The following is a 14265-nucleotide window of genomic DNA, read 5'->3' on the forward strand; positions in this document are numbered from 1 at the left end:
TGCCGACTCTCCTCCCACACGAATGTGTGGTTAAGTTATTTATTTATGTGTTGGATACAAAGCGCTATTTGCTAAACATAAAAATGCTAGTTGATCAATGCTAAGTGCTAATTCTAAATGCAAAATTATATGTACAAAATTTAGAAAAAGAAAGATCTATTTACCATGTTCAATATTCGAAATGCTATATGCTACATTCAAATTCCTATATGCTATATTCAAATTGGTATCAACATAAACTAGAGACGTTATAAATTTTGAGTGAAAATAATAAAGTGTTAACAACCTTGATATTTTGTTTGCAGATTATTCGAATTGGTGAATTTCAAGTAATTTTTAATGCAGTCATCCACAACGGGAAAATAAAGTAGGTGCTTCTACTTCAACATATAATTTACTTTACAAATATGAAAAGGTCTCTTATTGAAAGAAGAGAACGTGCTTCCTACATTAGCGTAGAAAACAAGAAAAGATGCTTACAACCAAGTTTCTCCTCATAGTTATTCATCAATAATTTTCTAAAAGAATGAAACCAGATCACTTCTCAATATATTTCAAAGATGCAATATTGTGTATATTGTGGTAGAACAGAGGATCTATGCATGCACACATGATGATATGGATAGATGCACAAGACATAGATATTGTATCAAACCAGATAGATGCACATATACCTTACATGAATGATTTTAATAACTGGCCAGAGAATTCAATTCAAAGAAAGCTTAACTATATGATAAAGAGAAAACAAATCCACACATGTAGGCCAGCATGTAATCTATTTGACTCAACCACAAACCACAAATGCAAATATGGATTTCCATATCTAATACATTTAGATACTAAACCTACTATAGATTCTCTCACACAAAGATGGATCTACTTCCGTCCATCACTAGAACATCGTAATGTCATTCCATACCATGCAGGAATATTACTCTTGTGGCAAGCACATATGAATATTCAAAAAATAAAAAACACAGGCCTCTCATATTACCTTCTAAAATATGCTATGAGAACCGAACCCATGGGACACATGAACTTGAATCTTGGTGATGCGAAACTTCTAGAACTAGATAATCTAGATCCAATTAAATTAAAAATGATATCTGCATACATTCTTTCAAAGCCAACATCTCCAACAGAGGCAGCATTGTCATGCTTACAAATATCTACCATTCAAAGAAGTGAATCTGTATATTTCATTGACTTCTCTCCCCCATCTATGCACCAAAAATACCTTTGTGAACATTGTGTTTCTGTAATGCATCCTATAGATACATATTGCGGTCATCCAAGTGTCATGGAGAACTTAACCTTCTATGAATTCTGAAAAAAAAACAATGTCCAAAAGTCAACGAAAAAAAACAAAGATAATATAACTATCATAGATTATTTCAAAAATTATGTGTATCCATCAACACGGATCATGCGTTTCACAGATTACCACCCTGCTCATCATTTTGAAAGATTTTTTTACAACTTCTACTAAAGAATGTAAATTTTAGAAATGAGAATGAGCTCATTTCTAAAAACAATCATACAAAATCTTACTTCTTAGAATGCCATATCCGAGACCTCGTAAAAACAGAAGAAGACATCGAAACTCTTATCGATTAATATTGCAAAGTGCACTTGCTAATAGATCAAAATCGCCACCAACTAACAAACATGATACTCCAAAAAAGCCCATTACGTGTTATTCAGAACTCCTTCATGGCTTCAACCGACCTTCATGAAGATACCAATATACATAACACAACATGCACAAAATTACTTCAAATGATGAACGAGTTCAAGGATTTCGAAAATGCAACTCTTTCTTCTGAACAACAAGAAATTTACGAAAAGATAAATGGATCACCTACAGGACTTCATGTCATTTGTGGTACTCCTGGTTCAGGAAAGACATTTATGATCAAGTACATTACTTATAATTATGTAAAACAAGGAAAATCGATTATTCTAGCAGCAGCAACAGGAGCTGTTGCAATGAGACTAAGTCGATTAGCAACTATTATCCATCAATTTGCTCTACCAAAGAGACATGATATGTTTCGTGCCTCCTTACCAGTGTCAGACGAACGATACATAGAATTGCAAAATGCAGAAATCATAATAATTGATGAGATCTCAATGATGACATGCCAAACATTAAATACAATAATCAGACAACTGTGCGAAACTTGCAAGCAAACAATCTTGCATCCTTTTAAAAATAAAAAGAGGCTCTTATTCGGAGATATGTCCCAGTTACCTCCAGTAATGCAAATGCAAGGTGCAAGAAAATGAATTCTGTAGAAAATGCTATATTGGAAACTCGGGTTTCTGGACAACTGCAACCTTTTCATTCCTTCACATATCAATACGTCACCTAGAAGATCCAACATACATAGAATTCTTAAACATAATTAGAATAAGACAACCAACGGTAGAAGAGATTCAGTATTATCTAGGTAATTTAATCATAAGTGATAGTAAAGCAAAGGATTTCATTGACAAGGACACAACTATATTATGCACCCATCAAAAAGACACACAATACTATAATGAGCTCAAACTACATAAGAAATTCAAAGAGCATCAAATTCAAAGCGTCACTGTAACATCCAATGCAGATCAAATCTTAGAATTAAAAGAATGGATAATGGATCCAAATTTTCACTCCATACAACAAATAGCAATAGGAGCGAAAGTGATGATCACAGAAAATATTTTTTCACAATCGGAGCTACAAATGGCGCTATTGCAAGTGTCATATCACTAGAAATAGATAATAACACAAACAGCATTTTAAAAATTCATGCCAAGATCTTATCAACAAATGAAAAAATCACACTAAGATGATCAAAACATAAACGAAAAGTATTAAACTCAATATAGTATCACAAAACAACTTTTCCAATCCCACTAACATACGCAATTACGGGACACAAGTCACAAGGATGCACACTCAAAGGAAAGGCTCTTGTAGTAATACAAAAATCATTTGCACCAAGACTAACATATGTCATGCTTTCACGAGTCACCACTCGAAAGAACTTAAGAATCTTAAATAAAATCAATCCATCTGACTTCATTCCAATGCTTACATGAACTTTAAAAAAATAGTAATCAATAGAAAATCCTTTTATTAAATATTCATCATTCAAGAGAAAAGAAACTTTTGATATACAAACTAATATGCAGGATCTATCAAAAAATTATTTGAAGAACAACCAACAATAAAATATGGCAACATCAGACGAGGTATGTTTTCAATATTAAGCATTGTAGTATTTCTTCACATTAGTTTATATTCTAATTTATAATAGATTACTATTTCGCAGATCTTTAATCAATTCAAAAGTAAAGCCCGATTGGCTCAACAAGATCAAGAGAAATCAACAAAAAGAACAAAGGGACAAAATTACTTCTTGTATACAACTCAAATGCGTCTTGCAAACATGACTGAAAAGGAACCAAATGAATACATTTATGGATGGAGCACACTGCAAGACCTTAGGAATTTCATGGATAACAATCAACATGAAGTACAACAATGGAAGGCAGAACATGGGGACAAAGAAATGAGAGCAAACGGTTAGTAACCCAATTTTATTTATAAAAAATGATTAAATTTTAAATTTTAAAAATACAATAAATAACATATACATAATATCAATTCAAACATAATGCGGGTCTAACTAAGTACATAATTCGAAAAATCACAAAAGAGGATGATATCATTACTCCAATGATGTTAAGAACAGAAGCACAAGCTATAATAGATAAGCACTCAGAAGGAATTTCAGCTTATTGCCTTGAACTTCTACACTTTGGCTACAATGTAAGCTTAGCCGAACTCCTCAAAATAGATCGTAAGACTGGAAATGTCATACTAGCGGAGTTCAACAACATGTTCCAAACAGATGATCAAAAAAAAGCAAAAGAGTTGCCATTTACCATAGAAGGTATAACTTCCATTATTGATTTAAATTTTACAAAAGAAGCATATGGCGAACATTTTGAGTTTTTCCCGACTCCAACAAAGAACAATATATTTCAGCCCCCTACAGGTACATTCTTGACTCCATATCTTAAAATACATACAAACTTCATCTTCTAACACACAGAAAAAACTCATCATACTTCATTTTGCTATTTCAAATAGAAAATCGCGAAGATGACAAAGAAAAAGGCACAAAAGGCCCATATTACATATATTCTATTCTATGTATTGCTACAGAAAAAAGATATATTGGACAAACTAGAAATCTTGAAAAATGGATAGCACAAAACCAAACCAATCCTCCATTAAAATTGAAACATGATGTTAACAGGTACAAACCGTTCGACTCGAACTTCAAAACAAAAATCCTAGCCACCACAAACTTTAAAAGCAAAGCGGATACACTCGAAGAGAAATACATAAGAGAACTAAACACAACCGACTTGAAATATGGATACAATAACCTCAGTGGAAATCCAGCATCTACAAAAAAATTTAACTTTTTTCGAGACATAATCTAGTATATTTAAGTAGAAGCCCATTTTCAATACATGTAAAGGACTTCCTATTTCAAACTATAGTTACATCATACTCTTGAAGGACCCTTAATTCATAACATATATTACTCTTTTTTTTTTGTTTTCAAAGCATTACTACTTTTTTTCAATACACATAAAATAATTCATGTATAACCTGTATTAACAAATGCTTACAAAAGCATCATGTTTTTAGTGATATATAACTCCATTTATAACAATTCCAATAATAACCACTTTTAGGTATACTATATAAATTTTCATGTATTGTTACTCTTATAATAATATTATAGTGTATTTCAAAATTTTCTACTATTATAGTGCTCTTCTTCATATCATAATTAATTCTTCTCAAATTGCAAGTTTACATAAATCTAAGTTCTAAATTCACTTTAACAATCAAGTCAAGATGGAAAATATATTTAACAATTTTAACGAAATAGCACTAAATTCATTCATATATATTCTAGCTCAATACAACTACCTGCCCGGATCTAGTTGCTAGTAATACATACGGTGAAGCCTTGCTTGGATCTAACTCAGAAGCAACGTCTGCAGCATGCTCAGCCCGCTCCACGTGTTATTTTCATAGAATATATGTTGAGAGCTTCTTATCTGCCCAAAAATTGAAGACTCTAAAAACATTGTTTCAGTGATCAATCCTTTGTTGACACAGTGGTTTTCTCGTAACTGCATCTATGTTCCAATGCTAGACTCGAGTTCATGCTAGACTCTGATATTTGATCAGCCTTTTCTCCTCTGCTATAGGCCTATCTAAGTTTGTCACCTTGTCTTGCATCTTCCTATCTATCCATTTTACTAGTTCCCTGCTTAATTAAATATGCTCTTTTCTGAACTTTTCAGACACAACGCTCTTTTCTGAACTTTCAGACACAATGCCCCTAGCCCCTATGCCACTCTGGAAACCATTCTAAATCAAAATTTTGAAATAAAACTTGAAAGTAAGCACAAAGCATGAGGATACATTTCGAGAAAGGATGTGGCACAGCATGATCTTGTACTTTCTTCAAAACTTATTAATGCCCCAATTATTCGCCTCACCATAGGTACACATCATTATCAATCATTGCATTTCATGACTTAGTACTCATCTGACCTAATTATTCACCAATTCTTCGCCTCATCATAGCTACAGCCTGGTAATTTGTACACATCATTATCAATCATTGCCTTTCATGCCTTCAGTACTCATCAGACCTACCTTTCTTAGCATGAATATTTGCTAGCAATACATATGGGGAAGCCTTGCTTGGATCTAACTCAGAAACAACTTTTGCAGCATGCTTAGCCCGCTCTACATCGTTGTGAATTCTGCATGCTGAAAGCAAGCTCAACCATGCTGATGGTACGTGTTCAAATGGCATACTGTGATCAGGTCCTCAGCATCTTCCAATAGTCCTCTTCGCCCAAGAAGATCAACCATGCACTCATAATGCTCTACCGAGGGGGTTATGCCATGATCTCTACTCATAGAGGCAAAGTATTGCCTTGAGTAGAGGCAAAGTATTGCCTCGCATCAGCAACTAGACCTGTATGACTGCATGCAGTGAGAACAGCGATGAAGGTAATCTTGTCTGGCTTGAAGCCTTTAGCCTGCATTTGGGCAAAGAGTTGCAGGGCCTCCTTGCCACGCCCATTCTGGGCACAAGCAGCAACCATGGCATTCCAGGAGACCAGATCCTGCTGTGGCAGCTTTGCAAACACATCCCTTGCATCATCTGGGTTCCCGCACTTGCCATACATATCAATGAGGGTATTCCCCTTAACAAGATCCAACTCCCACCCATTGCTAGCAATAATTGCATAGATTGCTCGACCCTCCTCTAGAGCTGCCACACTGGCACAGGCATCCACTGCAGAGATGAAGGTGATCATGTCTGGCTCAAAGCCTTCGTCGTGCATTTGACCAAACAGTTGCAAGGCCTCCTTGCCATGCCCATTCTGGGCACATGCAGAGATAATGGCATTCCAAGAGACCCCATTGTGCTGTCGCATGTCCGCAAACGCTGCCCTTGCAGTGATCATGACATTCCAGGAGACTACATCCCGCTGTGGCATCCGAGCAAACACTGCCTTTGCGTCATCTAGCCTCGTGCACTTGCTGTACATACTGACAATGGCTGTCCCTAAAACATCATCCAACTCCCATCCGCTTTCAGCAAGATAAGCATGGATAACTCTACCTTCTTCTAGGGCCGCCACACCAGCACACATATTCACAATGCAGATAAAAGTGATCTTGTCTGGCTTGTATCCTTCAGCCTGCGTTTGACCAAACAATTGCAGGGCCTCCTTGCTATCTCCATTCTGGGCATAAGCAGCAAGGATACCACATCTCTTTCTGGCATCTCTGCAAACAATGCCCTCGCATCATCGAGGCTCCCATTCTGTGCAGATGCTGCAATCGTGATGTTCCAAGGGTACAAATTCTTATACACTATTTTGTCAAATACAGCACGTGCATTCTCCAGGCTCCCGCACTTGCTGTACACTTGGACAAGCAAGTTACTTAGAAATCTATTGCCAGCGTATCCACGCCTGCTCATGTGTTCATGCACTTGTTTACCCTCAGATAGGGCCTTAGCATTGGTGCAAAGCCTCAAAAGAGAGGACTATCTGTCTCTGAACCCAGCTGACCCAGAACCTCCGCAAGCTTTCAGGACCACCCTCTTCAGTCACCTGACAGTGGCCATCTAGCATGTGTCTATGGCAGGACTTGTTGGTTCGTAGCTCGGAACGCACCTCTTCATCAAATGAAGCAAGAACCTTATTTGACACAAAGCCTTCAGCCTGCATTTAACCAAAAAGTTGGAGGGCCTCCTTTACATGTCCATTCTGCGAACATGCAGCAATCATGGCAGTCCGGGAGGGGGAGGACACATTCCCCTGTGCCATCTCTGCAAACACTGCCCTTGCATCATCTAATCTCCTGCAGATGCCATACATATTGACAAGAGCTGTCCCCACACCGTCATCTGACTCATAACCCTTGCCAGCAATAGTAGCATGGATCAATTGACCTTCTTCTAGGGCTGCCAGTCTGTCACATGCATCAACAATGGACATGAACGTGATCTTGTTTGGCTCAAAGCCTTCAGCCTGCATTTCACCAAACAGTTTAAGTATCTCCTTTCCTTGCTCATTCTGGGCACATGCAGCAGCAATCATGGCACTCCAAGAGACCACATCTTGTTGTGGCATATCGGCAAGCATTGCCCTCACATCATCTACGACAACTTCTGACTCCCATGTGTTGCCAGCAAGAGTAGCATGGATCATTCGACCCTCTCTAGAGTGATGGGATATCTCAAGGTGTATGCCTCAGGCACACCTTGGTTTCTATGTGTGAGTGCTAGAGGCACAGTTAGGTGCCCATAAGCACAGTTAGGTGGTGGAAAGCCACATAGGATGATTGAGAGAATCTAGGAGCAGATTGAGGAGATGATTGTGGAGCTCTGAAGTCATTAGTGATGTCAGTGAGCATGTATGAGGTGCCTACATAAGGACCTCACTCTTCTTCATTCCATAAGGCAAGTATTCTGAGTTTGTGTCCACTCTACTCTTTCTTTTCAGTTTACCAACATGGTATCAGAGCCATTTGATCCCCCTTGATCCATTTCTGCCACATCATCATCTTCTTCTCCATCTTCTTCTTCACCATCTCTTCCTCTTCTTCCCAAAGTTTGCTTAAGCCTGTTCTCCTCCGGTTCTCTACCATTGTCCACGCCCTTCCTGCTGGAGATCCACCTCGAAGGGGCGAACCCCTGGCTGAAAGAAATTAAAGAAATACGCGCTCGTTTCGTCGCCAGTACACGCAGTTCGTCGACCTCTGTTCCTGCGTTTTCTCTCAGCATACTCCATACTTCTCTAATTCCTTTCAGAGGGAGCCAGTCCATACCTAGAGCTATCCTGTGCTGAAATCTGAGCAGCAATGGTTGCATATTCAAGCTGAAAACAGTGAAAAACCAGTCGAAATTGGTGAGACTAGCTATGGCGCCCTGACGTGTTTTTGCGCCTTTTCTTCTTAGAGGACCTTCTGTGGTATATCAGCTCTCTTTTGCCTCATAAACCCCCTTTTCCTTTGCTCTGAAGAGTAAGATACAAGCCCTCCAAGTTCAGTCTTTTGATTTTGACAGTTTTGACAAGTTTTTGAAGATGATGCTACATAAGATGCTATTCTAGCATTTCTGGTTTTTTGAAACTTTCAATAACATCAGTACAAGTGTGGCTTCAGTTTTGCTTTGAATTGCTATACCTGGTTTTAATTGGAAAGTTTTCATGTAAGAAAAAGCATCATTGATTGAATATTGGTCACTAGTCTTTGCTACATCAAGTGCTTATATTTGGAAGCCTTTCAGTTGTTTTTTGCCTTGTAAGAGAGAAAGACACTCCCAATATCTAGGTTAGACCCTCTCATGGCTACCATATTGAGTATAGATAAGTTCAATGGAAAGGGCTTCCACACATGGCAGATGAAGGTGAAATTTACATTCATGAGGGAAAACCTCTGGGGACTTGTCAAACCGACTTCAACCGCTTCTTCTACAGCCTCCAATGCTGGAGAATCCTCAACTCCGACACGCCCGGCAAAGGATCCCGCTAGAGAGAAAGACACTGACCAATATCTGGATTAGACCCTCTCATGGCTACCATATTGAGTAAAGATAAGTTCAATGGAAAGGGCTTCCACACATGGCAGATGAAGGTGAAATTTGCATTGATGAGGGAAAACCTCTGGGGACTTGTCAAACCGACTTCAACCGCTTCTTCTACAGCCTCCAATGCTGGAGAATCCTCAACTCCGACACGCCCGGCAAAGGATCCCGCTAGAGAGGAGAAAGCATATGGTATCATTGCTCTTGCTTTAGGAGATGATTATATTCATCACATCTCTGACTTAGAGTCTCCTTCAGAAGCTTGGCAGAAGCTTGACATGATTTTTGGTGCTAGCTCTCACATCTCTAAATTATCACTTAAAATCTCTTTCTTTGAATTGAAGATGGTTAGTGGCACTACTTTGGCAGCTCATGTCAATTACATGCGGAGTCTTATGACTCAACTAGCTTCTATCAACTCTCCTATTACTACAGATGATGCTATGGCAGTGTTACTTAAGAGTATGCCTGAAGATTATGATCATATAGTTACCACATTGAAAAATCTTCCTAATCCTAATCTTGAAGGTATTATCTCTGCTCTCCAAGAAGAAGAAAGACATATGGAGCTCAGGAAAGGCAATGACACTGTTTATGCTGTAAAAATCCAGAAGGGCAAGTTTACACCTTGCAATCACTGTGGAAAGACAAATCACCTTTCAAAGGACTGCTTCAAAATCAATCCATGCAAACACTGTGGCAAAAACAACCATCATGAGAAGTTTTGCAGAGCCAAAGCAAAGACAGAAAATGCAAATCTACTTTCAGTTGATGAGCCTCCACAAGATGAGGCATCCTTTGAAGATTATGCATTTTAAATCATCTCTATGTATGCTCCAGATCTCTCTTTTTATGTCAAGGTACTCAGCCTGGATGGTCCTCCAAAATGAATGAAATAAACTATTGTGTTTTGTGTGTTTTGTAAACACCTCTGGTCACCTTATGATGTAGGCCATGTGTATGTTTTGCTCCATGGTACCTCCTGCAGACATTGTGTGCATGTACATGCAGGGGAGATAACCATTGGAAGGTCTTTTTGTATCCCTTTTTGTTTACCTTACACCCATGGGAACCCTTGCTAGCTTGAGATCCTAGCCATTGATAGATCCATGACCACCATGAGATGGCATGAGACACCTTGTGCTAGCTGTATCCTTGACATAGCCTGAGGCATTCCCTTGAGGGGGGGTTTGATGGGATATCTCAAGGTGTATGCCTCAGGCACACCTTGGTTTCTATGTGTGAGTGCTAGAGGCACAGTTAGGTGCCCATAAGCACAGTTAGGTGGTGGAAAGCCACATAGGATGATTGAGAGAATCTAGGAGCAGATTGAGGAGATGATTGTGGAGCTCTGAAGTCATCAGTGATGTCAGTGAGCATGTATGAGGTGCCTACATAAGGAGCTCACTCTTCTTCATTCCATAAGGCAAGTATTCTGAGTTTGTGTCCACTCTACTCTTTCGTTTCAGTTTACCAACATAGAGCTGCCACACTGGCACAAGCATCAATGATGGAGATGAAAGTGATGATGTCTGGCTCAAAGCTTTCAGCCTGCATTTGACCAAAAAGTTGGAAGGCCTTCTCGCTGTGCCCATTTTTGGCACATGCAACAATCATGGCATTCCAGAAGACCACATCCTGTTGTGGCATCTCTGCAAAGACTGCCCTTGCATCATCTAGGCTCCTGCACTGGCCATACATATTAACTAGGGCTGTCCGCACAACAACATCCAGCTCCCATCCATTGCCAGCAAGAGTAGCATGGATCGCTCGACCCTCGTCAAGAACAGCCAGAACCGAGCACACGTCCACAATGCTAATTAAGGTGATCTTGCCAGGTTCTAAGCCTTCAGCGTGCATTTGAGCAAACAGTTGCAGGGCATCCTTGCCATGGCCATTCTGAGCACAGGCAGCAATCATGGCAGTCCAGGAGACCACATCCCTCTGTGGCATCTCCGCAAACAATGTCCTTGCATCATCCAGGCTCCCATTCTGGATAGATGCGGAAATCATAATATTCCAAGAGTGCAAATTTGGATGAACAATTTTGTCAAACACAGCACGTGCATTCTCCAGGCTCCCACACTTGCTGTAAATTTGGACAAGAAGGTTACTCAGAAATCTGTTGCCCTCATATCCATGCCTTTTCATGTGCTCTCGCACACACTTGCCCTCGGACAGGGCCCTAGCACTGGTGCAACGCCTCAAAAGCAAGGCATAGGTATCATGATCTGTCTCTGGACCTAGCTGACCTAGAATCTCCGTATTCAAGCTCTCAGGACCGCAGGCTCCATTCCTCTGGTGGTTCCTATTCATCGTCTGTGTACGACAGGCCTTGCTGGTTACTAGCTCCCTTAGCACCTCTCCAGAATCCAATCCCAGGACCTTGCTCTTCTACCTGCCAAAATCTATTTTCACATCCCTCCGAGGGCTTAGCACCTCTTCAGCAAGCCATCCCAGGACGTTGCTCTTGTGCCTACCAAGAAATAAGTTCATGTCCCTAACCCAAGGGCCCGGTTTACCCAAGGGATTCCACCTTCTGTGTGGCTGCCTCCTTTCCAAGAATGATGACCCAGTCGCTAGACCAGGCGTTCCCAACACCGATGATAAAGAAGAGGAATCGCAATAGAGGAGTAGCGCGATGGGTTTAATGTTGTCTATGGGGGTAGAGTGTCGGAACTTCGGAAAAAAAACAATTTTGCATTTGGCTGCGCATGCTGGAATGGGGAGCGAATCTCTTGGTTGTAAGAAGAAAACTACGACTCGTTTCAAACAAAGTTGAGTTCAAAGCCAAACTGTTGACAAGCGGTACCTTGGCAGAATTTTTCAGCAAGGCCAACTCACCATGAGAGTCCATTTTCCGCTGCTAATACAATCGACTGTAGAAAGGAAGATCACAAGCAGCCTGGAGCGGCATGCGAAACATTGCCGATCATGTTGCGTCCCATTTTGGCACCAAAGTGGAGCATAGTTGAAGGCTGCGAACGTTGAAAACGTTTGATGAGCTGCTCCCGTTTTTCCTGTTCTTGTGATAGAATCCGAGCATGCAGATGGCGATTACCTCTCTCAGTACAAGAAGCAGCTTCCAATACTTCTGTTGATATAATATAGCTTTTTATGAAGTCAGGATTCGAAAGTCCACATTTCTATCTAAATTCATAATACCACTTAACGGATCAAACACCTTCATTTTTGGCCTGCCCTCTCGGGGTAGCCTTCAAAATGTTTGTTTAGGAAACCAGAAAATGCCTGATTATTTTTATTAAAAAAACGTTTATTTTTTGCCTCATTATTTTTATTCAAAAAACGTTTATTTTTTGTTTGCCCTCAGGCTAGCCTTAGCAACGATGAGATTTTGGCAAAGCAGAAATTAGACATTTCTTGAATTTTTAGAAGTCCATTTTTTATATTGGCTCTTCTTCATTGGACTTGAATGCAAGCTTTAAAGTGGTTGACTTTCTCTCTCTCTCTCTCTCTCTCTCTCTCTCTCTCTCTCTCTCTCTCCCCTTCTTTATCTCCTGAAGTCTTCTTACACAAGATCTCCACCTTTTCTCCCACACCCCCCCTTCTCTCTCTCTCTCTCTCTCTCTCTCTCTCTCCTCTTCCTTCACACCATTTTCAGTGGATTCCTTTTTGTTTACTTTTATGATCTTGGGCAGGCCTTATGAATGATTGAATATCATTCACCTTGTTTTATTCGCCCACATGTCTCCTGTTAATGCCAAGTGGCAGTTTGTCTTCATACGGCAGCATGCACTAAAATGCATGCTTTTCACGCAATCGTGCAAAGTGTCCATGCATTGCATGGAATTTTGGGCGATGTCTTTGGCTCAAACAAGAGGAAGGAGTCTTTTAGTTTTGCGGCGGCAAGGAGGAGCGGCTTTTGTGATGGCAGCATGTTTTGATTGCAGGAATGAAGCTAGAGGTGTGAATGTTTCGGGGTGGGAATTTGTCTGCAATTCTTCAATCTCTGTGCGTGGTATCTACAACGGTAAGGAGGAGAGGCTTTTGCGATGGCGGCGTGTTTTAATTACAAGAATGAAGTTGGAGGTGAATGTTTCGGGGCAGGAATTTGTCTGCACTTCTTTAATCTCTGTGCGTGGTATTTGTGGTGGATTTTGGCACTGCCACTCTCCATGATGAGCGTATCAAATGTTTGGGTCCTTCTGGTTCTCTCCTCCGGCTATTTAATCGCATCTCATAACGGTGTTGGCCAATCGATTGTTATCCATCCAGGAGCTCTTCGTTCATCTTTAATGGGGCTAAAATGGAGGGATGCAAGGACTACATGGATCGTTCGAGCGAGGTTGCAGTGATCCAGTCTTCTCTTTCCTTCTGATTATTCTTTCGGTTTGCTTTGAAATTTGTTGCTTCTTTGCATATGGTACTAGCCTAAACTTCATTCGTCTGCTTGCAAGACTTGCAAAGGTGTATCCTGATGTTGTTCAGTCTCTTGTGACACCGAATAGTACGAAAGTTCATGAAATGGAGACCAAGATTAGTGAGGCAAAGGAAAACATCGGAACAAGTTTTGGATGCAAAAGTATTTTGCGTTCTTATTTCTTGTAGTATTACTACATTTTAGCTGAGGCCTTATTGTCTTATGTCATGCTCGCAGTTGACGTTTGAGTTCATTAGTCTGTTTGTCGAAACATATTTGCTCCTTGATTCGGTGGTAGGTGTGAGACTCCAAGGTTTGATGTTCGAGTACTATTACATGCTGCTGCTCTAACGTATTTGACTTCCTTTACTTCTTACTGCGCTAACGCATTTAGCTACAAAGGATCGTTGCTGCACTATCTCTGTATTTTGTTTGCGAGACCTCAGGCTGGGAGATTTCAGCTCACGTTTGGCGCGCTGCATATTTTTCTTCAGGATTTGTGATTGAGTGGTTCATTCAAGTAAAAACGAGCGTGCCAAATGTGCAATGAAATGCACCTCTCCTACAAAAAGTGGCGTGATTGATATCATTAATATTGACTCTGATTGAGTGTAGCATTAAAGCTAGTCATTGTTTTTGTTCTCTTATAATGGGTTGGGATTGAACCAAACTCTATTACAA

At 40.1% G+C, this 14265-nt stretch overlaps 1 protein-coding gene across 1 annotated transcript; it reads right to left on the reverse strand.

Moving 5' to 3' along the window:
* Positions 1-5729: 5729 nt before the first annotated feature.
* On the reverse strand, positions 5730-7344 carry LOC147887754 (pentatricopeptide repeat-containing protein At3g24000, mitochondrial-like). The gene is made up of 5 exons (XM_087393212.1): positions 7193-7344; positions 6879-7086; positions 6526-6810; positions 6036-6429; positions 5730-5866 (listed from the first exon to the last, which is right to left on the reverse strand). Exons 1-5 carry the CDS (start codon positions 7342-7344, stop codon positions 5730-5732), a joined length of 1176 nt encoding a protein of 391 aa, XP_087249338.1.
* Positions 7345-14265: the final 6921 nt, after the last annotated feature.

Source organism: Dipteris shenzhenensis, chromosome 22 (genome assembly GCF_047967505.1).
Source record: "Dipteris shenzhenensis isolate YYH24624 ecotype China chromosome 22, Dip_SZ_1.0, whole genome shotgun sequence".
In the NCBI taxonomy this organism is placed as follows: domain Eukaryota; kingdom Viridiplantae; phylum Streptophyta; class Polypodiopsida; order Gleicheniales; family Dipteridaceae; genus Dipteris; species Dipteris shenzhenensis.